The 25074-nt window shown below is 45.5% G+C and overlaps 1 protein-coding gene across 1 annotated transcript in view; it reads left to right on the forward strand.

Moving 5' to 3' along the window:
- Nucleotides 1-539: 539 nt before the first annotated feature.
- Nucleotides 540-25074, forward strand: part of CDH3 (cadherin 3) — a 45725-nt gene continuing 21190 nt past the window's right edge. The window contains exons 1-2 of the mRNA XM_039223235.1: nucleotides 540-599; nucleotides 803-923. Of these exons, the coding sequence (XP_039079166.1) occupies nucleotides 540-599; nucleotides 803-923 (181 nt within the window). The remainder of the gene's footprint in view (nucleotides 600-802; nucleotides 924-25074) is intronic.

Consider the following 25074-nt stretch of genomic DNA (forward strand, 5'->3'; position numbering starts at 1 on the left):
TGTAGCCGGGTGTGGGGCGGACCCACCCGGCCTCCATCAAAGCTTTGGATAACAGAATGCCTTGGGGGAGTATGAATGGGGCGCCTCTGTTTCCAGTCGGGTTCAGATGCATCTCCACCATTTTTTCCACTGTAGCTGAAAGGCACAAAACATTTTTCTTCGCGTGCTGCGGAGGCTGAAGAACCGGGTGGGTTTTTGTTTGTTTGTTTTTTGTTTTTGTTTTTCCAGAATCTGTGAGACAGGGCCTGGGTGCCTGACGGGAGCAGCTCCAGAAAAGCCGAAGGAAGGCAGAAAAGCCGAAGGAAGGCAGAAAAGCATCAAAAAGGACTGGAGGGTGTTCGCTGGTGCCTTGACCACACCAGCCGCGGCCCCACCTGCGAGGGGGCGGGACCCTGCGGCGCCGGGCCAATCAGCACCCACCTGCGCTCACCTGGCCCCCTCCCGCCTGCTCCCGCGGGATGCTGCTCTCAAAGGGGCGCAGAAAGCACTGCCGAGCACTGGCCCGCCGTCGCGGCAGCTTCTTCGTCCTCTCTTCAGCCATGGGGCCCCCTAATGGGCTTCTCGCGTCCCTCCTCCTCCGCCTCCTCCTCCTGCTTCAGGTACTCCACTGTCTTGCCCTAGCCCGGGCCGGGCAGTTCTGGCTGCGCGGGGTCCGCACGCGGTGGTGGCGTCGGGGAGAGCGCGGGGCTGGGCTCTTTGGGGTCCAGGTGGCCCGGAAAGCCCCGTAAGGAATCTCGGGATGGGTGTACAGAGCCGGGCATGCCTGTGACCCAGCCTCCCTCTTTCCACCCTCTTCCCTCAGGCGCAGCTTTGCTGGCTGCCTTGCGTGGCCTCCAAGCCGTGCAGGGCGGGCTTCGGGGAAGCCGAAGTGACTTTGGAGTCGCGAGGCGCGGAGATGGAGCCTGGCCAGGCGCCGAGGGGAGGTAAGACCCTCCGGGAGGTAGCCCCGTGGAACCGCAGGGCGGGGGGCTGCACGTGGTCCGCTCCGGTGTGGTCCGCGCGAGGGGCGCCCAGGGTAGGGCGGGGGGCTTCTGGTGCCGCCGGCTCCGCCTTAGGCAGCCTCTCGGGGCTAGCGCGTGGGTGGATGGCTGACCCAAGAGGAGGGAGAGCATAGCGCCCTCTCACGTCCAACCCCTCTTTGCCCCTCTTTGCCCCTCTGCGGCGACTTACCTGGACCTCCTTCGGGGTGCGGGGCGCCTGCGCTCCTCAGGCAGCCCGGGCGGGAGAAGCTCTCCCCCACTGGCCCCAGCGAAGGAATGCGCGGCCCACATTCCTCCCCCAACCCCCGCGCAGGTGTGGGGATGAGCCGTGCCCCGGGCAGCCCCCTTCGCCCCTGTCGGGCCCCCTTTGTGTACCGTGCTTTGTGTCTCCGACAGACAGACCGGGTCTGTTTCTCTTCTTCGCGCTCCCCTCCTCCGCCCCCCTTCTTCTCGGGCTGCTGGAATGCACTCTTAACCCTGCCCTTCCCGGAGGGCCTGAGCCCCTGCAGCCTGCCTGGAAACTGGGCTTGGCACACCTGGGCTGGGGCCATCACGCACTTGGGGACACCCCCGCCCCACCCCAACCCCCGTCTTGAGACTGGAATGTTAGGGCACTTGCGGGAGTGGGGGGTGAGGGGTCCCGAGCCGAAGGTCTTGAGCTGAGGGGGAGGTGGATGGGAGATCAAAGCCCGCTTTTGATCAGTTTATTTGTCTTCCCTACCCCCCTCCACCCCAGTTCAAGAACTTGTGAGTGGGGAGTCATTTTGGTGTTAGGGGAACCAGTGTGTTAGGAGACCTGGGCAGCTGCCTGCTGATGGGGGCCTCTTTCCCTCCATCCAGGACAGTGGGGGTCAAACCTCACGGGTCAAACCCAAGATCTTAAAGAGAGCTATAACCCAGGATCCTTGGGTGGGGCTCCAGAGGATCCCTAACCTGTGAAATTGTTGAAGAATTTGTGTATGCATTTTCCCCAGGGAGGGGATCTACAGTTTACCTGGCTTTCAAAACAACTGAAAACTGTTGCCACCTAGCATTTTTCCAATGCCCTCATCAGCGCACCTCTCACCCCCACATACAAATTTCCACAGTTTGAATGTTGGGGTGTCCGTGCCTAGGTGATGGCTCTCCTTTGTTTCTCCAAAAGAGGACTGGGGTCTGGAGTTTGTGGGGGCCTTTTATTCCCCTTCTTTTCCCAAATAACCCTGCAGATTGACAAAACAATTAACACCCAGGCTAGGCCAGGCTCCTTAAACTCTTGGCTGTAGGGAGCCAAGCAGAGGCATTAAGAGGCTATGCCTCATAAACTTTGAATTCTTGCACATGGGTTTATTACTGACTGGCTAACAAACTGCAACTCAGCCAACCTGTAAAAATGTTAACTTGGGCAGGGCCCCAAATCCAATTCCGGCTCCCTGAGGAAGCTTTATTGCTACAGACCTCTGCCAGATCTGTATTCCCCCTCATTGTCAAGTTCTCTGACTACAATCTCGTGGCTTTTGAGTGTTGACTGTGCCTTATCTTTCTTACTGAAGCAAGAAATATCAGATTAACTGTCACTTCACTAAGCTTGAGGTTGTTGAGGGGAAGCGGTGATCGGGTTTTCGATTTCATGGTCCGGTTGGCTGGCAAGTGTTTCCCAGTGACGTCAGGCATTTTAAACCTTTTGAGAAAATTCTGCTTTCTTGGATGTCTGGTTTATGGTTGTGCAAATGGTGGGTTCATGCCAGGAGCACACCTGGGTTATAAAAAAGGGGGGAGGGGTTCATGTGCTTGGCTAACCTTGAGCCTCCCCGTAACATGACTGGTTCTTAGAGTAGTTTTCCTGTGAGATAGACTGCTGCCTTCTTTTTTAAGTAAAAGCAAGTTCCTTGGTCCAATTGATCTCAATTCATTGAGACACCTCAACAAAAAATAGGGGTAATTCTCTCCTTAGTCCTCAGTTGCTGACATCTTTCTACCTCCCCCCTCCACCTCAGGCTCTCTGTCCTCAGTGCACAGGATGGATCCAGCCATGTTGAAAGGGCTGTCCTGAGGGTACATACAAACTCTCAAGTTTGGCCAAGCAGACAAGTTTCCTTATTGCCAAGGAACAATTGCCTCTGTTGTTCGCCCCTGGGTTATGAATATCACAGGTGTCTATGAAGTCAAGCTCAGAGAAATTATCTGATATAATTAATACCTTGTTTGCATGTGCACTTTCCTCTTCAAAGCACTTCCACAGCTCTGAGCTTGCTTTGTCCTCCTGACATTCTCTTGAAGCTGGTAAGGTAACTATTAAACAGCTTGAGCTCTTAATCTCAGAGTTGGTACTTCAGAAAGCCTGTAGCCTAGCCCTGCTGGGGGTTTTAAAGGTGGAGAAACAGGAACAGCTTAATGGATTCAGTTTGCTAGGCTGAACAGCTCATGAGCTTCCTTGAGGGTCACAAACATGACTTTTACCTTTAGGTTTATTCCCAGGACCTGATACTTCACAGGATGCCCAGTAGGTGTTCACATGAATCATGACAATCTGGTGAAGGCCTGCCTGTTTTACAAATGAAACTTGAGTGGTTGTGGCTTCATGAAAGTCATTAATACAGTGACTTGAATGGAAGTTTCTGACTCCTAAGTTCAGTGGCATTTTTTTACTACCAGAAAGTGGGAGGTGGATGAAATGAAGTGGAATGTTGGAGGGCCAGATCCCAAAGACACCAATTACAACCCCCTGTCCTAAGAGCAATTAATCATTTGTTGGTTCTTATCGTAAAGTTTTCCAGAAACATTCCTGTAGGGAAACTGGCTTAGATACAGTCTCTTAAGTGTCCCAGTGATGGGGCTTGGGTGCCATCTCTTGGGTGCAAGAGATTAATCTGGAGGAAGAGCTGGAATGTTCCCCCGACCCCAACCTCACAGTCTGGGGGGCTGCCTTCAAGTGCAGTCTGGGGAAGAGAGGGGAGGCAGGAATTTGCATGGTATTAGTACACTAATTAAAAGTGATTGACCTAATCATGGTCTATACATCATTAATGGCAAACAATTGAGAGAGACAGCTTAATCACAGTAAAGAAATCCAGTATTTCATTATGGCCCCTCAGCAGGTTCAACTCACCCTTAGTCAGTGTTGGAGTAAGATTAAAGCTAACCCTCATTAGCTTTGGTAGGAAACTTCAAAATTCAGTAATGAATCTGACTGAGCATGAATTCACTTCAAGATGCTTTGGCTATTTGAACTTGTGTAAAAATTGCCTTTTGTTTTGGAGCCTCCAGCCTGGGCATGTTCTCTGTTTGTATTTTATTCCTTGAGTAAACATATATATAGCATCTGCACATATCAGGCAGAGTTCTAGAACTACAGCTAAAGCAATGGACAAAACCAAGCTCCTGCCCTTGGGGAGCTTATAGTCTAATGTTTTTTATGCTTATGATTGTTTTGCGAAGCAGGTGGTGGTAACTCACTTTTGCTGTAAAAGGGTTGTTAAGCAACTTGGTGTGAGGTCACTGGGGCAGTCAGCAGTAATCCAGTGGAATTTCACAGGGTCAAATAAATCTGCCTCAGGAATGAATGATTTGGGAAATGGGGCTTTGAGCCTGGCTCACTGCCTTCCTGGCTAAGCAGCAGGTTGCTAAAGCCTGTTGCACATCCCTGTTAGCTTGTGCCTGGGGATCAGGTCCCAAACCTCTAATCTCCCTTCCCACCTCCTCACATGGCACTCTGTTCCTAGGTTACCCAGTGCAGGGTGCCCTCACCTCCCTGCTGTGTGAGGAGGAAGGCATTGCTTACATTAAGTAGTGGGTTTCTAAGGCTGGAAACTATAGTTGTGCAAAACATTTGGAGGATGATGGAGGATCAGGAGGGAGAGAAGGACCTCCCCTGTCTAAATCAGTTGAGGCTTTGGTTCTGAGGCAGAACTGTCTCCATTCAGAGAATCACTGTTATTGAAGAATAACATAAATGGAGGAAAGTGCCCAAATGATGAGTGTACTGCTCAATGAGCATCACAGATTTAAAACACCCATGTACCAAGATTAAGAAACAGCATTGCAGCACCTCAGATGCCCCTTCCTTCCTGTTCTCTACTCTGCCCACCAAGAAAACCACTATCTTGACTTCTAATACCATAGGTTAACTTGCCTGTGTTTGAATTTTATGTAAAAGAACCAAATAATATCCTCTTGAACATTGCACATTTTGTGAGATGCTTCCATAGTTCTGGAAGTGGTTGTAGGTGATTCTCCCTATCCTATAGCATTCCATTATGTGACAATTGACACTTTGACTAGAGTTTCTGGGTTTTGGCTGGTACTGTTGGGAAGATTACTGTTCGAGTCTCTGTACAGTCCCTGTTAGGCACATACCTGGGAGCATAATTGCTGGGTTAACTGAGGATCTCCATACTGTGGCTGTTGTACTGAGAAGTCAGCTTTTATCTTTGAGAGGGAGAGAGACAGAGAGAGACACAGAGCAGGAGTGCGGGAAGGGCAGAAAAGAGGGAGACAGGATCTGAAGCAGGCTCCAGGTTCTGCACTGTTAGCATGGAGCCTGATGCGGAGCTCGAACCCCCAAACTGTGAGATCATGACCTCAGCCGAAATCAAGTTGGAATCTTAACCAACTGAGCCACCCGGAAGCCCCATCCATCCTGGATTCTTGATTCTCCCCTAGCACTCTGCTAAGAGACAGCAAGTCTTTATTATATCTTTGGTCACATCCTATGTGTTGAGGGAGAAGTCCTTCCCTTTATTTGTTCATAAGCCAATGCCTGTTATTTTCCCGCCAAATATGAAGGGAATCTGAAAATGTCCCTGAATTTTTTAGGTGAGGGCTTCCTGTATGATGTTTATCTGAGACAGTGTCTGAGTGGGCAACAGCTTCCTCACATGGATAAGGTGATTAAGTGTAGCTCCTGCCTCATTATGAGGCAATGAAGTGTCTGAGACCCAAGGCCAAACTGAGTGATCATTCAGCTAACCAATGTTAGATGTTCAGAGATGACAAAGACCCATAGCTCCTTGACATCAATGAGCTCCCCAGTTAGAGGAGGAAGCAGATCAGCCACCAGGCAATTTAATTATAAATCCGACCTACAACAAGTATTATTGAGCACCTACTAAGTGCCAGATACTACTGTTCTAAGTGCTAGGGTTCTATTAGTGAGCAAAACATCCACAAAACCCAGGCTTTTGGGGCCATTTACTTGCAGTGGAGGAAGACAGACAAAATAAGTTATATTATATATATATATATATATATATATACACATAAACATATGTTGTATATACATATGATCAAGCAGAAGGTGAGGGAGAAAAAATACAGAGTCAGATGTCAAATAGGAAGGGCTGCTGACATGTTCTTGGGGGGACCCGAAGGAAGTGATGTCCACAGTGAAGGCTGAGGAAGGATTCTGCAGGGGAGTTGGGGCCTGAGACGTGGCAGGGAGTGTTGCTGGCAAAGGGACAGCAGGGGGGCCAGGAACTTAAATACACGTAGTCTGGCTGGACCATGGATTGTAAGGTGGGCAGAAGCTGAAGAAGTTGGCAGGGCCCAGTCCAGCTTAGACTGTCACCCACCCTATCAGGGAGGCAGCAAGTGTTTGGGAAAGGCAGATGTGGCTCAAGTCCTGATTGTGACTTCATGGAGGCCAGGGTCTCTGAAGTCTCCTTTGGAACCAGGACAGGCCTCACCTTCAACGTCGCTCCCTGACTCCCCTTCCCAGCTTTTCTCAGACCTCAGGATGTTGTAAGTCTCAGTCAGATTTTCCCCCTCATTTCATTTAGTTGCCTGTCATTGCCAGTCAGCAGGGCTCCCCGTCAAGGAAGGGCTTCAAAACAAAACATTAAAAAAAAAAAAAAAAAAAAGCGCAACCTAAATACCATTTACTGAGAGCTTACTGAGTTCCAGAAACTACACTATGTACTTTATGTAATAAGCCCTTTTAATCCTCCCTAAAGCCCCATTGGGGGAGGGGTGGAATTGCCCCCATTTAACTGGATAGGAAACCCAGGCTTGTAACTTTGTAACCTATCGAAGGTCCCCCAGCTAGTGAATTGTGGAGGTAGGATTTGAACCCAGTTCCGTCTCCCTAAGTGTGAGAGAGGGGAAGAGGTTGTGAGTCCTCTGGCTCCAGCCAAGCTAAAGGAAGATTGGAAATAGTTAACTTCTGACCCAAGGGCTTTGAATTCCTTTTCCCTCCACAGGCCTCTTGTTAATCACCAGAAGCTGGAGTTGGGGAGCGGGGGTATTTCTATCCAGGACCCCTGGCCGCCTCTAGGATGTGGGAGGGTAGGGCAGGTTCAGATAGCAGGCCTGATAGCAAGCAATGTCTCTGGCAGCCCTCAGGAGAGAATCTGCTTCTGGCTGGTTATCTCCTGCCTCTCCTCACCCCACCCCTACCTTTCTCCCCCTCTCCCTGCCACCCCCCACCATGCTCTGAGTGGAGGAGCCTGATATACTCTGCCTCCCTCCCTCTCCCCCAGCCAAATCTGGGCACCCTGGCGGTTCTGGTTCCCTAGAGCATCAGTGGTCTGCAAATTCCTCAAGCTGACAGAATCCCCTCCAGGCTATGGTAGCCATGTCTGGGGTGCTGGCAGCCTGCTGTGTTCCCAATACACCAAACTGCCTTATTCTGGAAAGAAAGCCAAACAGACATCTTCCTGTTTCCTCTTCCGCATCTTTGAACTCACAGCTCTGACTCTGTTGTTGCCTGACCTCCAAGGAGGCGGCTCAGAGCCAAGGACCCACAGCCAGGAGGCAGGCGAGTTGGTAGCTTCATGAGAGCCTCTCTGGGCTACACAGAACTCCAGGGAAGAGAGAGCTGTTCTCCACTGGCACCCCCAGGCATCCCAAGGGCCGGATGAGGAGATCGGGCCAAGGAGGCACAATCCCAAGGTTTCCTCTTCCCTCTGTCTCAGGACCCTGACTTTTGCTTAAGAGCATATAAGATTAGTTCAGTGTTATATCTCTCTTACCAAGAAATCTTAAACCTATATGGAGGCTGGAAGTAGGTTGATCTTGCCCAGAGTTCTGACCTCAGGGTCTCACATTAGCTTTAGGAAGTCTTTGCTCCCCTGGAATTCATTATTTTTCTGAGAAGATTCCCCCTTCCTCCCCTGCCCCCGCCAAATTTGGGAAACCTAGCATATTCCGCACTGTCCCCACAAAAGCCCCCAGCCCACGTCCATTCAGTTCTTCAGAGTCTTGTCAAACGCGGTGGTGGGGACAGACCTGATGGTGGCAGGGGGAAATGGGGGTTCTCAACCTGGTTTCGTATCCCAAACTGTGGTTTGAGGCAAGTTACTCTGGTCCCAGCTCCTCGGCCTTGAGGCTCTAATTGTCCTGTGTTGTGAGAAGTGCCTTCATGTGCCTGGAGCTATAGGGGGTGCACTGCTGGCTGGTCACTTAGGGGGCAGGATGGGAGTGCTGTGCTACTGTGCTGGGTATCTTGCATAGGGCTGGCTGCCTTCTCATAACGAGTCCCATCTTGTTGTAGCTTCAGGCAGTGAGAAGAGACAGCTACTTGGGGGCTCCTCATTCACAAGTCAGAACAAGATGCCAGGCCCACACCCTGCCCTCTCTTTGTGGAGTCAGTCCCAGCCAGAGCTTCCCACCAGGGCTGCCTGACCTGCTCTTTTCTTGTCTTTTATGGTCTTTTTCCGCTTCCAGAATTCTGCTGCATTCCCCAGCTGAGCGTGTCTTTGGCCCCTGAGTCAGTAGTTTGCAAGCTTGGCTGAATATCAGAATTGCCTAGGGATCTTTTTATTTTTATCACATCCTCCTCCATATGTACCATTTTATATTGTTTATTAGGGTTGGGCTGGTTGGTTGGAATTTTACATTAATACATGAATATATGTTCACTGTAAAGACCGTGTATTTCAATAAAATCTGTAGCACTTAGTATGCGACAGGTACAGCTTTTCTATCTTATATGTATTATATGATTGTGTGTGTGTGTGTGTGTGTGTGTAGCTTTAATCATCATAACATTCTTGGGAGTAGGTACTATTATTATCCCCATTTTGCAGATGAGGAAACTGAGGCCAGAGAGGTTGAGCAACTTGCCCAAGGTCATACAAGTGGTACATAGCAGAGCTTGGATTCAAATCTAACCAGCCCAAGCTTTAACCACTGAACATCATTGCCTTGCAATAGAAGCAAATCAGAAATAAACTCATGAAAGTTCTTCCCTTCCTCAGTTCCCCTGCCTAAGGATGAGTACATCCAATGGTTTAATGTGAATCCTTGTAGACCTTTCTCTTTAGGGGAAGCTTCTGTGTGCATTCAGGAATTTTTAAAACAAGAATTGGGAAGGGGAGGCTCCTGGGTGGCTCACTCGGTTGAATGTCTGCACACTGCCCACGCAGAGCCTGCCTGACTCAGGGCTTGAACTCACAAACCATGAGATGATGGCCTGAGCCGAAACCAAGAATCAGAGGCTTAACTGACTGAGCCACCCAGGCGCCCCTGTAACTTGCTTTTTTAACTTAATCACAGGCATCTCTGCAGACTGTTAAATACACATCTATCTTGTCTTTAACGGCTCCATAGTCTTCTACGTGGTGGATATATCATGATTTATTTAGCTAACCCCCTGTTTTTATCTTTTGCAGATGTGGAAGTGGGGAGGAGTTAACATAAAAGTTGTAAAGTGTTTGGATTTTCAGGAATCACCTTATTAGGAAAGACTGCTGTAGAAGGATGACCACATGAATTGTTCATCTTAACCCCATTCAGATAAATTAAGCTTTTATGTTTGAATAATGCCTTTAAGACGGGCTTCACAGTAAGCTTAGTAAGGTTACTATGCCATTTAAAAATTGTTAGTTTTCAGACTAACTACTGTTTGATGACTTAATTATCTGAATGTTTCAAATCATCAAAAGTTTTAAAAATGTAAATTGCTTAATTCAGAAGTAAACTGTCAAATCTCTTAGTACTTACGTTATTTTCCTTGAGTGTTGAGAGCTTGAAAATGTGGCATTAAGGGGCGCCTGGGTACTCAGTCAGTTGGACATCTGACTTGGGCTCGGGTCATGATCTCCTGGCTTGTGGTGGATTTGAGGTCCGCGTCGGGCTCTGTGCTGACAGCTCAGAGCCTGGGGCCCGCTTCGGATTCTGTGTCTCCCCCCGTCTCTGCCCCCGCCCCACTCATGCTCTGTCTCTCTGTCTCTCAAAAATAAATAAACATTAAAAGTTTTTTTTAATGTGGCATTCAGTCAAAACAAAAAGGAAATTTTTCCTGTTTTCCTTTAGCTAGCCAGCATTTTGCTGAATAAAAGTTAATTTCTATTCTTAAAGAGGATGCTCAGGCGCCTGGGTGGCTCACTGGGTTAAGTGTATGCTGTACTGACAGCACAAAGCCTGCTTGGGATTCTCTCTCTCTCTCTCTCTCTCTCTCTCTCTCTCTCTCTCTCTCTCTCTCCCTCCCTCCCCCCCTCCCCCTCTCTCTCCCTCCCTCCCTCTCTCTTCCCTCTCTCTCTCCCTCTCCCTCTCCCTCTCCCTCCTCCCCTTCTATCTCCCTTTTTTTCTGCCCCTCCCCTTCAACCCCTCTCCTGCTTGCATGTGTGCTCCCTCAAAATAAATAAACATTAACATTTTTTTGAATAAATAAGTAAAAAATAAAGAGGATACTCATTTATGATCTCATTTTCCCCCAGGAGTTGCTTATGGGTTTTTTCTTAAACCCAAATATTGCTGCAATAAACAGTCTTGAACAGGCAGTTGCATGCTGTAAAAGATGCATTCTTGAAAACCTCAAATAATTCATAACTCTCATGATTCAAGACTTAAGTTCTCATCTGAACATATGTGAAGTGTATGTGTGTGGGGTAGGGGACCTAGGGGGTTGCTTACATTCATTAGCCTCTCCAATTCTGAAATTGTGCGACTAAATACTGTTTCTTAATTTAAGAGATTTGCATTTCTTCAAACTTTGCATACAAAGCCAGACAAGTATTTATGGTACCATTTCAAATTTCTACAATGAAGTTTACGTAAAATATAACTGTATTATAATGTGCAGAGTGCCTGGACTAAATCTGTTAGTCTACTTACTAGCTATAAGTTGTTCAACTTCTATGCCTCAGTTTGCTTATCTGTAATATAGGGATAATGATGGGGATTTGATAAGGCTCTAGTAAGGATTAAATGAATTAGTATGTGAAGAAGCATTTACTAAATAAATGTATGTTTAGGTGTTATCAGTGGTAATAACAGTATTAAAATGGGAATAGTTGGTGTATATATATCTTTAGAATACATTCCTACGGGTGCCTGGGTGGCTCTCTGCTGGCCTTACCGAGACCGCTTTGGATCCTCTTCCCACCTCTCCCTTGCTCGTGCTCACTCTCTTTCTCAAAAATAAGTAAATATTAATTAAAAAAATAGAATGCATTCCTAGAAGCAAAATTGCTAGATCAAAGGACTTTGATAATTCACTCAACAATTACTGAACACCTGCTTTTATATCAGGCCCTGAGCTAAGTATTGAGATACAGTGATAAGCAAATTCTAACATAGTCATTTGCCTTTGGTCATATGTTGAGAGTATTAAGGGAGATAGGCAATTAGATAATAACAAGTAAACATATAATTACAGTTGTAATGAATTATATGACAGAAAGTTACAGAGAGCTTCCCTGAGAAAGTAACCTGCTTTGGGATCTGAAAGATGTTGGGAATTAACTGGATAAACTGGAGTGAGAGTGTAGGGAGACACTGTTCTAGACAGTGGGGGTAGCATGTGCAAAGGTCCTGTGGTAAGGGGGTTATGCTGCATTTAAGAAGAATACTAATGTGGCTAGACAGTGGAAACAGCACACTAAAGGATTTTTTTTATCCTAAGAACAATGACATACCATTCATGAGTTTCAAACAAGGAAGTGATCTTATTTCATTTTCTCAAATGTATCATTTGTTGCATTTTTAGAAGATCCCTTTTTTAAAAATGGAGATTTTTGTACTAATTTAGGCTAAATATGATGTGGTATGTACTAAAGTAGCATGATTAGAGATGAAGAGGCATGATGAGTCTTGGTGGTTGACTTGGAAGGAGAGTCTGAAGGAGAAATGATCATAGAAGATGATTCAGTTAACCATATGCCAGGCACTGTGCTAAGTATTAACTCATTTAATTGACCCAGATATTAGCAATATTCCACTTTACAGATGAAGAAACAAATTTGCCCACGGTTAGTGGTGGAGCCAAAATTTGAGCCCGGGTGCTCTAGACCCAGACCGAGCTGCTTCTGAGACCGAGATTTTGGGTTTGAGTACCTAAGTACATGATACATCATTCCCCTAGAAGACAATGGAAAAGAACCATATTTAGGCTGAGATAAAGATCATGGATTTGCTTTTTGACATACCGATTTCAAGACACCTTTGAAACATCCATGGGGAGATACTGAATAATCACATACATGTGTTCAGAGGAAGACTCTAGATGTTTGAAATCTTGATAACATCTTTTAAAATGTCCTCAAATCTATTCCAGTTGACCTTTTTTGGAGAAAGAAATGAGACAATTAGGAACTTAAATTTTTTTTAACATTTATTTACCTTTTTTTAACTTTAAATTTTTTTTATTTATTTCTGAGAGAGAGACAGCGTGAGCAGGGGAGGGTCAGAGAGAGAGGGAGACACAGAATCTGAAACAGTCTCCAGGCTCTGAGCTAGCTGTCAGCACAGAGCCCGACACAGGGCTCGAACCCACGAACGATGAGGTCATGACCTGAGCCGAAGTCGGATGCTTAACCAGCCACCCAGGCGCCCCTGTTTATTTACTTTTGAGAGAGCAAGCGACAGAGATGTGAGCAGGGTAGGGGAAGAGAGAGAGACATAGAATCTGAAGCAGGCTCCTAGCTCTGAGCTGTCAGCACAGAGCCTGACGCAGGGCTTGAACTCACGGACTATGAGATCATGACCTGAGCCAAGTCAGATGCTTAACTGACTGAGCCACCCAGGCACCCCAGAAACTTTTAAAAACCAATAAACTGCATTCCCAAGATTACGTCCAGAAATTGATTGAGAAGAAGTGATGGGTAGACAGGAAGTAAGGGATCTGGATATTTAAAAAATTCTCCAGGTGAACCATTCAGTTATGTTTGGGAACCAATGCTTTTAGCCACAAGACCGTTAATTGCTAGCCCAGATGTCCCAAGGTGATCACCAGGATCTCTGTTCTGGTATGGTCGTTGAGGTTGAGAATCAGTAAGCCAGACAGCATACCTCATGCTGAATATTGAGTCAGCCCTATTCCAAACTCCAGAGTACTGTGGAGTACAGCCCAGCTTGGATTTCTCTCTGCAGATTTTAAGGGAGGACCCCTGCCCCCAAGGGTAAAGAGGGATCTGAGTAATGCAGCTCTTTGCAGAGAGTTTTCAACAGAGAGGCAAAAGGAACTTCCTAGAAAGAAATGTTTTCTCCTCAATAATATGGGGTTACCATACAACTTTTCTAGTCAGGGGATGGGGGGGCGAATCATGACATCTCATTCTGGTAGCAAATCAAAAACATGTTTAACTATGGAAAAACTGGAAGATCACCACAGTGGAAACACACCCCCCCCCCCCCCAACCATAAAGGACTTCTGTTGTTTCAAATGAACATTGTCAATAGATACTCTGGGTCAGTTTTTTTAACCAAGCGTTCACTAATGTCTGATCTGAGAGAAGGCCTGAGTTCCACTCCTTAACTGCCCTCTAGTCCTGCTTCCCTAACAATCCAGCATCATCTTCTACTTCAGTGGGTAGGAGAAGGGCTCCATGCTGAGGTCTTTAAAGCTCCATCGGCCCCATCTGCTGGAAGATCAAGCTCCAGGATGAGCGGCGCATTGAGAGGACTCTCTGCCAGGGTCATGCTGTCATCCAGGTGCTGGCTGGCTGTGTAAAGCCTCTGCTGCATCAGTGACCGCTTTTGAACGCTTTTCACCAAGCGCTTCCACTCTAGCACAGTGCTGGACTCCTTGGCATGTCCGAAAATGGCCATCTGGTAATGATGCATTATTAGGAACACCTCTATGACAGCAAGTTGGCTAGCTCTGCTCTCAGCTTTTGGAAGAGTCTGTGTACTGAGTTTGGCCTTGGGGCTGCCTGGAGCCCCTTGGCTTCCCAACATGCCTTAGGGACTCTCCCCCATCACATACACCCACTCCCTTGACCCATTGAGTGCCTTAGATTAGGTCTTGCTCACTCTCCACCATCTTGGTTTCTTTTGCTTCTGGGATCATTGGTTCTGCGGAAGGCTAGGCCACCTTGCTGGTACCAAGGTGTAGCTCCATTCTCTTTCTGTGTCTTTTCTTCCCCCATTTCCCTGCTCTTCTACAAGTATAAAAAAATTAATATGTTATGATTGTCAAAGTATGAATGGCTGCCTTGTGGGCACCTGGGTGGCTCATTCGGAAGAGCATGGGACTCTAGATCTTGGGGTTGTGAGTGTGAGCCCTGTATTGGGTGTAGAGATTACTAAAAAATAAATAAATAAATAGATGGCTGTTTTGTGACCAGTTGTTTCTCTTGAGCAGAGCAGTGTTTTTCCTTAATAGATACTCTTTAAAGTTCTTATTCATTTAAGTAATCTCTACACCCAGTGTGGGGCTTGAACTCAAGATCCCAAGATCAAGAGTTGCACACACTTCTTACTGAGCCACCCAGACACCCTATATGTTTTCTTTTTTTTTTTTAACTTAAAAAAATGTTTATTTACTTTGAGAGAGAAGGAGATAGAGGATTTGAAGCAGGCTCCATGCTAACAGCAGTGAGCCCTCTGCAGGACTTGAACTTGTAAACTGTGAGATCATGACCTGAGCCAAGGTCCAATGTTTAACTGACTGAACCACCCAGCACACCCCCCACCATAGGTTTTCTTTTATATGACAGTCAATGCTGTAGATGAGACCTTTGAGTGACAGTGGCACGAATAATTATTCTGTTGAATGTTAAGTTGTTGAGACTGTTTTTTTTTTTTTTACAATGTTTTTAATATTTATTTCTGAGAGAGCATGAGTGAGTGAGCATGAACAGGGGAGGATCAGAGAGAGAGGGAGACACAGAATCTGAAGTAGGCTTCAGTTTCTGAGCTGTCAGCATAAAGCCCAACCTGGGGCTCGAACCCATGAACTGCGAGATCATGACTTGAGCCAAAGTCAGATGCCAAACTGAGCCACCCAGGCGCCCCTATTTTTTTTTTTTTTTTTTTTACAATTTGAGCAACAGTTAAGGACATAATTGCAGGTATGGTTTTGTCCTGTCTGGGATGATTTCTGGCACAATTCCTGGGTCAAAGGGCTTGTTTAAGGCTTCTTAGTTGGCAGAAAAGTTGTGCCAATTTACACTCCCCTACCCCCTAATAGTATATAGCAGCACCTGTTTCCAAAGTATTCTACAACATTTGTTCTTTTAATTTGTATTTCTTAGTGAACTTTTTTCCCACATGTAGTTTTACTCAGGAAAATGCCAGAATCTTTTTTTCAAGGCAGTTTTCATGCTTACCCCAGAAAGTGGTGATAGCTATGAGCACATGTTTGTTGGCTTTATGAGTTAGATCTATTCCCTAAACCAAGCCAGAATGGAGACTTGATTATCTCTCTTCCATCCCGCATAAGCTTCCTTTGGGCTGCCATACTTTAAAATAGATATTACCCTTCCATTCTAGTCAAAATGCCCAAAAATCAGCAGGGAAATAGGCCAAGATTGATCACTTGAAGGACATTTTATTCCCTGAGAGATGGGTGGTTTTATTTTGTCAGGACACCCAGTAAGGTTGGACTTTGGGACTATATAGTATCTGCATGTCATGCTGAGAAGACAAGCTTCTGCTTTTCAAGGTATTCCCTTGTCAATTTGGAGGTGTGTAGGCAATTCCACCCTAAAAGCTGGCCAGGAATGAATTCTTATCCCAGTATCCATCAGTTCCTATAAGTCTACTTAAAGGCTTTCTTTTGGGGCACTTGGGTGGCTCAATTGGTTAAGTGTCCGACTTGAGCTCAGGTCATGATTTCGCAGTTTGTGGGTTCAAGCCTCACATTGGACTCTGTGCTGACAGCTCAGAGCCTGGAGCCTGCTTCAGATTGTGTGTCTCCCTCTCCCTCAAAAATAAACATTAAAAAATTATATAAAAAATAAATATTAAAAAAAAATCTTTGTCTTTTCAACAGCTCTTTTACCCAAAGGGACTCAACTCTTCTTGCCCAGCATGTATAATGGTACCAGTTCAGGATCTGAGGCCAGGCTTGGCAGGATGATCTTGAGAGAGGAGCTTTGAGCACAGGCCAGAGACTTTGGTTCCCTTGGATGTCTTTCTATTGAGTTCAGATACACAGAGCTCTGATTCTTTAATTATTTCCCTGGAAGCAGTCTCAAGTTTCTAACTCCCTTCCCCAACAATATTCTAGGAATTGTGTACTTAAGTTCAGGGCCGAATGCTATCAATTTATATTGGTAGAAATACTGAACTCTCCATCAGGTTCATTGACTTCGCAATTCAGAATCTCTGGAGTCTAACTTGGTCAAATGACTTTAAGGTCCCAAGTGGGTGTGGAAGAGCTGTGTTTAGGTGTATTTTCCAGTATTAGGATCTGAGCTGTTGCCCCATGTGCTCGTCAGTGCTCACCAGCTTGCCCCAGAAAGAGTCTGACACAAGTCCATTCATGCCCCCATGACTTGGCCAAGATGCGTGGCCTTTTGGAGCTAGCTGCACTCAGGAATGGGAATCAGCTTACTTCACAAGCTGTTACAAGGTGGGGTAGAAGGGGGTGAGTGATGAGGAGACCTGGTTTCAGATCAATTTCATTTTGAAACCAGTACTACAAGCCTGTGGTGCCAGGAAACATCTGGGAGGAAGTGGTAATGATCTGCCCCAGGGCTTACCATTTACCAGCCTCTCTGTGACTCATGGCTTGCAGAAAAAAACTATTCATGTTCCTACAGGTGCCTCCACAAGTTTCACTGGGCAGTTGAGCTTGTCTGTAAGGTCCCCGATAAATCATGGAGCACTCCTCCAACTCAGCCCTCTCCAAATGCAGACTGAGCCAGCTCCCTCTTAGGCTCTCCGGTCCTGTGTGTCTCCTCCTTGCTTTGGTGCTCCATCCCTCAGGTAAAGCGTTTCGTTGTAGCTAATGGTTTCTCTATGATTTAGGGAGAGGCCCAGAGTTGGAGTCAGAAACCTAGATTAGTTGTGAGTAAGTAAGAGGTGCCTTTTATTGAGGGCTTGCTATGGGCCAGACATAGTGCTTAGTGCTTTACAAACATTATCTTACTTAATCCTCCCAAAAACCTTACAAGTTAAGTAGTAGTATTTCCATTTTTAGATGAGGAAACCACTTCCATATACTCACATAATATGAATTTGAGCCCAAGTCTTTTGGACTTGAAATCCCATGCTCTTCATCATTTACTCACCTTTAGGATTTGAAATCTGGTCCTAATGCTTCCTACTTGTGGCGCCTCAGATACTTTACTTCTGCAGCTGCCTCTTGTTTCCTGACTTGTCAGAATGGGGACAGTAATAGCCACCTTGCAGGTTATTTTCTGAGGATTTGGATAGGAGAACACTTAGCCGGGTGTCTCAGGCAGAATGGGTTGAAGCTTGTTTCTGCCTGCCTGACTCATGCCCCTTGGTTGTGCTCTGTATCTAACTGAATGCAGGTTAGAGCTGATGGGGCCGGGCCCTCTGATGCAACTGGAATATGTAGTCTGAGTGGGAGGCACATACACTCTGAGTGCATGACTGCTGACTTCTCCTTGATTGTTGGCACTGTCCCCTCTAAGAATAGACAACAGCCCAACTATAAATATGTGGAACCATATGATAATGGAAATGTGCCAGCAAACACTGAAGTGTATTGTACATTTTGGGGGGCAAGGCAGATTTTGTAGAAAATAGGGAGAGGGTTTCTGTGAGAGGGCACCTTTGAGAGTTTGGGGGATTAAGGCTTCTTTTAGAGGAGTGAGACCATTAGCTACTGGTTGGATAACCTGATAGGAGAGGATTGGAACGCTCATAGACTATGGTAAAGGGGAACAGCTGACAGACTTAACTGGCCAGCCCTCTGCTAGTTGAAGACCTAACCTTAGGAAGAAGGCTGTTTGAAGAATAGGAAAAGTGTAGGGCGTCTTGGTGGCTCAGTAGGTTAAGCTCCGACTTTGGCTTAGGTCATGATCTCAACGATTCATGAGTTCAGGCCCCACATCAGGCTCACTGCTGTGAGCAGAGGCCACTCTGGATCCTCTGTCCCCACCCCTCCCCAACCCTACCCCTTTTGTGCAAGCATGTGCACTCTCAAAAAAAATTTTCTTTAAGGGGCGTCTGGGTGGCTTAGTTGGTTAAGAGTCCGATTTCAGCTCAGGCCATGATCTCACAGATCGTGGATTCAAGCCCCATGTTGGGCTCTGTGCTGCCAGCTCAGAGCCTGGATTCTGCTTCGGATTCTGTATCTCTGTCTCTGACCCTTCCCTGCTTACACTGTCTCTCTCTCTCAGAAATAAATAAAAACATTAAAACATTTTTTTTAATAATTTTTTTTCTTCTAATGAATGGAAGTGGTACCTGGGTGGTTCAGTCAGTTAAGTGTCTGACTTCGTCTCGGGTCATGATCTCACAGTCCATGAGTTCAAGCCCTGCGTCTGGCCCTGTGATGACAGCTCAAGAGCCTGGAGCCTATTTCGGGTCTCCCTCCCCGTCTCCCTCCCCGTCTCCCTCCCCGTCTCCCTCCCTCTCCCTCCCTCTCCCTCCCTCTCTCTCCCTCTCTATCAAAAATAAACATTAAAAAATGAATGTGAAAAGTGACTTAATTTTTTAAAACAGCATTTGAATAACTAATAGATTGATGCAGGTCAATTCAAAATCTCATCGCTGTTCCCTACCTGTTGCTTTTTCCACCTATAAGCCCAGTTTGGGGGTCACCTTCCAAAGGTAGTTTTCAAACACAATTAAAAATACAAATGTTAGCAAATTAGCAAAGACTATTCATCTGTATCTTTTTTAATTAAATGTATATCTTAGAAAGCTTTCCATATCAATACACAGGAGATTCCTCATCATTTATAGCTTTTTTGTTGCTGCATAGTGTTCTCGTATAGATGTTGTTATAACATAAAGTTAACCTGTTACTGATGGACATTTGGATTGTATGGAGTTTTGCTATTACAATCAGTGCATCGTTGATTAGTTTGGTAGATAGTTGAAAAAAGGTGATTTTGAACACGAAGCAGTATCCTGTACTTAAAGGTATTTGAGGGATACCTGGATGGCTCAGTCAGTAAAGTGTCCAACTCTTGATTTCAGCTTAGGTCAGGATCTCATAGTTTGTTTGATTGAGCCCTGAGTCTAGCTCTGCGTTGATAGCATAGAGCCTGATTGGGATTTTCTCTCTCTCTGTCTCTGTGCCTCTGTCTCTGTGTCTCTCTCTGTCTCTGTCTCTGCCCCTTCCCCCACTGATGCTTTCTTTCTTGCTCTCTCAAATAAACCAACATGTAAAAAAAAATTTTTTTTTAAATAAAAGTACTTGAGGACAACTTGTTCCCTGATGCATCCCTAGTTTCTAGAAGAAAACTGAGCACGTAGGAAGCACTCAGCTACCTCTTGAATGAACAAGAGGGACAGGGCTGTAAAATCTGACTAGCCTAGATTCCAACTCCACTTCCGCTCACTAGCTTTGTAACCTTGGGCTATCATCTCAGCTCTGAACCTCAGTCTTCTCATGTGGTATAAGAATCCATGTAGGCTTTCGGTGCTCACAAATTTGTAGTTGAGGCTTTTATCTTAAATGTTTATTTAAAATGTTTATTTAAGAGAGTGCAAACTGGGGAGAGGTAGAGAGAGGGAGACAGAGGATCCAAAGCAGGCTCTGTGCTGACAGCAGAGAGCCCAGTGTAGGGCTCAAATTCATGAACTTTGATGACCTGAGCTGAAGTTGGTCGCTTAACTGACTGAACCACCCAGGTGCCCTAAGTTTGGTGTTCAAGATGGCTCTGTAAAGTCTAATTTCCATCTTCCAAATGAGAAAATCTAAATTCCTTTTTTTATTTTAAAAAATTAAAAAAAAATTTTTAAACGTGGCTTTGTTTTAAAATTTTTTTAATGTTTTACTTATTTCTGAGAGAGAGACAGCATGAGTAGGGGAGGGTCAGAGAGAGCAGGAGATACAGAATCTGAGTCAGGCTCTAAGCTCTGAGCCAGCTGTTAGCAAGGAGCCCGACGCGGGGCTCAAACCCAAGAACTGCGAAATCATGACCTGAGCCAAAGTTGGACGCTTAACTGAGTGAGCCACCCAGGCGCCTCTTGAATTTTTTTTTTTTTAACATTTATTTATTTTTGAGACCAGAGTATGAGCAGGGGAGGGACAGAGAGAGGGAGTCACAGAATTCAAAGCAGGCTCCGGGCTCTGAGCTGTCAGCACAGAGCCCAGTGTGGGGCTTGAACCCACAAACTGCGAGATTATGACCTGAGCTGAAGTTGGCTGCTTAACCAATTGAGCCACCCACGTGCCCCAAGAAAACCTAAATTCCTAATAAGTTGTTTCAACTTTTGCATCAACATATTGATACTTCCAACTGACAGTTTTGTGGGATCTTTGTGTGCATCTTTAACACACCTGGCAGGAGCGCTGAATCACCTTAGGAGTGTTAGGCATTCCTTTTGAGCTTTTCTTAATTCTTTTTTTTTTTTTTAATATTTTTTATTTCTAGGAGAGAGAGAGAGGAGAGACAGCGTGAGCAGGGGAGGGTCAGAGAGAGAGGGAGATACAGACTCTGAAATAGGCTCCAGGCTCTGAGCTGGCAGTCAGCACAGAGCCTGATGCGGGGCTCAAACCTGCAAACCGCGAGATCATGACCTAAACGAAAGGCAGACACTTAACCGACTAAGCCACCCAGGTACCCCAAGCTTTTCTTAATTCTTATTACATCATGGACCAAGTGTGTTTGGTCTTACTGCTCTTTTTTTTTTTTTTTTTTTTTTTAAGTTTATTTATTTTGAGAGAGAGGGAGAGAGAGAATCCTAAGCAGAGTCCATGCTGCCAGCACAGAGCCCAACATGGGGCTTGATCCCAATATTGTGAGATCATGACCTGAGCCAATATCAAGAGTCAGATGCTTAACCAACTGAGCCACCCAGGCGCCCCCATACTACTCTTGAATAACTCTCTAAATACACAGCATGCATTTCTCCTTTCAAACCAAGGGAAACCTGGCCGCAGGCTCAAAGCTTCAGCAAACAATTGATTCTGGGAACCCCAGGATTAAAGTGCCTTACCCAGGAGCACCAAGCAAGTTATGTCAATGCTTACAGGGGTCTCTGTGTCCATTAACTGAATCAACAGCAGAGTCCTTGTATTCTCATTCAGTCCCCACATCAACCCTATAAAAGAAGTACTGTTCCTTCCTCCAAGTCTAGTGCTTTTCTCCAAGCTTCACACTGCCTCATTGGGCATCCAAAAATCAAAGTGTGCTATTTCAGTAGTTGGAGAAGAAGAGGTAATGGGAGGTGGGGAAAAGATATTAAGTGTTGGGTGTATCAGAAAGATTAACCTTGTGGTTAAGAAAATGACCCAGGCTGTGACAGACGTGGGTACCACTTCTAGCTCCTCTATTTCCTAGCTATGTAACTTTAGTGAATTAATTTAACCTCTCAGTTTTCGATTCTAGAAAATGGACATTAAATCTACTTCATAGGGTGCTTGGTGAAGATTAAATAAATATTTAAGGGGTGCCTGGGTGGCTCGGTTGAACGTCCGACTCTTGATTTCGGCTCGGGTGGTGATCCCAGAGTTGTGGGATCAAACCCCATGTCAGGCTCCACATTTTTTTCTCTTAAGATGAGAAAAAGTATTTAAATGTCAGCTATCGGGGCACCTGGCTGACTTTGTTGGTGGAGCATGAGATTCTTCATCTCAGGGTTGTGAGTTTGAGTCCCACATTGGATGTAGAGATTACTTAAAATCTTAAAAAGATTTAAATGTCAGCTGTTAGTAGTAATTCAGAAGCAAGGGGATTCTTAATTCCTGAGAATGGTGTGTGTTGTATTCTTTTGCTAGGGCTGCTGTAACAAAGTAACCCAGATTGAGGGACTTAAACAGCAAAAAGTAAGGTGTCAGCCAGGTTGGTTTTGTTTGAGGCCTCTCTCCCTAGGTTGTAGATGGCTATCTTCTCTGTGTCTTTACAGGGTCTTCTTTCTGTATCTGTGTTCATATTCTCTCTATAAGGACAATAGTCACACTGTTGAAGTAATCTCTACACCCATCGAGGGTCTTGAACTCACAACCTTGAAATCAAGAGTCACATGCTTGGGGCACCTGGGTGGCTCAGCAGGTTAAGTGTGGGGCTTGGGCGCAGGTCATGATCCCAGGGTTGGTGAGTTTGAGCCTAGAGCCTGCTTCAGATTCTGTGTCTCCCTCTCTCTCTGCCCCTCTCCCACTCACACTCTGTGTCTCTTTCTCAAAAATAAATAAGGTTTTTAAAAAAAGTCACATACTCTACCGAATGAGTCAGTCAGGTGCCCCTCCTTCCAGTATCTAATTTAATTTATTATTTTAAAAAATATTAATGGGGGCACCTGGGTGGCTCAGTCGGTTAAGCGTCCGACTTCGTCTCAGGTCATGATCTCATATTTGTGGGTTTGAGCCCCATGTCAGGCTCTGTGCTGACTGCCAGCTCAGAGCCTGAAGACTGTTTCAGATTCGGTATCTCCCTCTCTTTCTGACCCTCCCCTGCTCACGCTGTCTCTCTCTGTCTCAGAAATAAATAAAACATTTAAAAATTTTTAATTAAAAAATTTTAATGTTTGTGAGAGTGTGATTGGGGGAGGGGCAGAGAGAGAGGGAGTCAGGATCTGAAGCAGGCTCTGCACTGACAGCAGAGAGCCTGATAAGGAGCTCGAACTCATGAACTGTGAGATCGTGACGTGAGCCAAAGTTGGAGACTTAACTGACTGAGCCACATAGGTGTCCCCTTCCAAACTTCTAAAATGTGCATAGTTGCATATATTATATAGGTTTTTCTACATTCTGCTTACTGTGTTTCATTTTATAATGTAAGCACTTCCTAGATAACTTAAAAACTCTACTATAAATACCATTTTGCGTAGTTGGAGAAATAATCCATAGAGTAAGCACTCCATGGATTATTTAACTGTTGCTCTGTGTTAAGGTGATTTAACCTTTGCCACATCTCATTCCTGGTCATTTTAGCCCTAGAGCAAATTCCTCAGATGATGAGACTACTGAGCTGTGTGTAGGAGGCAAAGGTCAGGATCATCCTGAAAGGTGACCTGAGAGTGTGGTGGTTTCCATGGCCCTCTGGAGCCGACTCAGGCCTAGATCCCACTTTCTCCTCCTACTGGCCAAGCATTTCTTACAGCCCCACTCCTCAGTAGGGGTACTGCCAATGGGACAGTCTGATTTTTAAACCTCTTCTCTCTTTGTCACAGGCACATTCCAGCCTTCCCCAATTGGGTCCTGCCTCTCTCTGTGGGCTCTTGGGTTCTAGGGAGCTTGTACCGGGCTCTGGGAGTTGGAGGCAACTCTCTATACCTTTAAGTCTCCCCTCTTTTCCCTTCCATTCACTGACCCCTCACTCCAAAAGATGACCAATGTCTTAACTTCTTTCACCTAGGTTGCTTGTGCCTGTTTTTGAACCTCATGTCAATGTGATCATACCTATGTCCTCTCTTATATCTTGCCTCTGTCATTCAGCCTTTATGTTTGTGAGATTCACCCATGTTGCTGTCGGTCCTTGTGGTTGATTTCATTATGTGAATATACTGTGGTGTTTGTGTCTGTTTTCCCCTGATGGATCTTTGGGCTGTTTCCAGTTTTTCACTATTAGAAACTGCTGCTGTGAACATTGTAACACATACCTTCCGGTGAATGTATTTTTGTTGGGTCTCTACCGCAAAAGGGAATTGCTGGGTCTGGGGAATGTGTAGATTTAGCTTCAGTAAATACCACCCAACAATTCTCCAAAATGACTGTTCCGTTTTACACTCCCACATCAGACTTCAGCTGTTTTTTCTTATTGAGGTAAACTATCCATGACCTAAAATTGGCCGTTTTAACCATTTTAAAGTAAATAGCTCAGTGGCATTCAAGCACATTCACAGTGTTGTGCAACTGGCATCATAATCCAGCTCCAGGACTTTTTCATTATCTCCAATAAAAACTCTGTACCCGTTGAACAGTAACTCCCCGTTTGCTTGTCTCTCCAGCCCCTGGTAACCTCTATTCTATTTTCTATCTCTATTAATTATTCTGGGTACTTCAAATACACGGAATCCTACAGTATTTGTCCTTTTGTGACTGGCTTATTGCACCCGGCTTAATGTTGGTGAGGTTCATCCATATTGTAGCATGTGTCAGAACTGTATTACCTTTCAGAGTTGAATAGCATTCCACTGCATGTATATAACACATTTTGTTTATCTCTTCATATTTTGATGGAGTCTTGGGTGGTTTGCACCTTTCAGCTATTGTGAAAAATGATGCCGTGAAAATCAGTGTACAAGTTTATATGTGCGTTCCTGCTTTTACTTCTGGAAGTAGAACTGCTGGATCGTACGGTCATTCTGTTTACCTTGTGAGGAACCACCAAACTTTTTCACACCGTTTCACATTCCCAATACAGGAGGGTTCCATTTTCTTCCCACCTTGCCAGCACTTGTTATTTTTCTTTTATTTATTTTTTTAAAAAATTTTTTAATGTTTTATTTTTGAGAGAGAGATAGAGACAGCATGAGCAGGAGAGGGTCAGAAGGAGAGAGAGACACAGAATCCGAAGACAGGCTCCAGGCTCTGAGCTGTCAGCACAGAACCCGATGCAGGGCTCGAACCCATGAACCGTGAGATCGTGACCTGAGCTGAAATAGGACGCTTCACCAACTGAGCCAGCCAGGCGCCCTTGTTATTTTAAAAAAAAAAAAAAAAGTAGTTTTCCTAGAGGCGCCTGGGTGGCTCAGTCAGTTGGGGGTCCAACTTCAGCTCAGATCATAAACTCACCGTTGGTAGGTTTGAGCCCATATTGGTCTCTCTCTGTCCCTCCCCTGCTTGCACTCTCTCTTTCAAAAATAGAACATGAAAAAAAATTTTTGATAAAATAAAATCGTTTTCCTAGGTGTGAAGTGGTAC

Source organism: Hyaena hyaena, unplaced genomic scaffold (assembly GCF_003009895.1).
Source record: "Hyaena hyaena isolate Hyena2069 unplaced genomic scaffold, ASM300989v1 scaffold_18, whole genome shotgun sequence".
NCBI classification, from domain to species: Eukaryota; Metazoa; Chordata; class Mammalia; order Carnivora; family Hyaenidae; genus Hyaena; species Hyaena hyaena.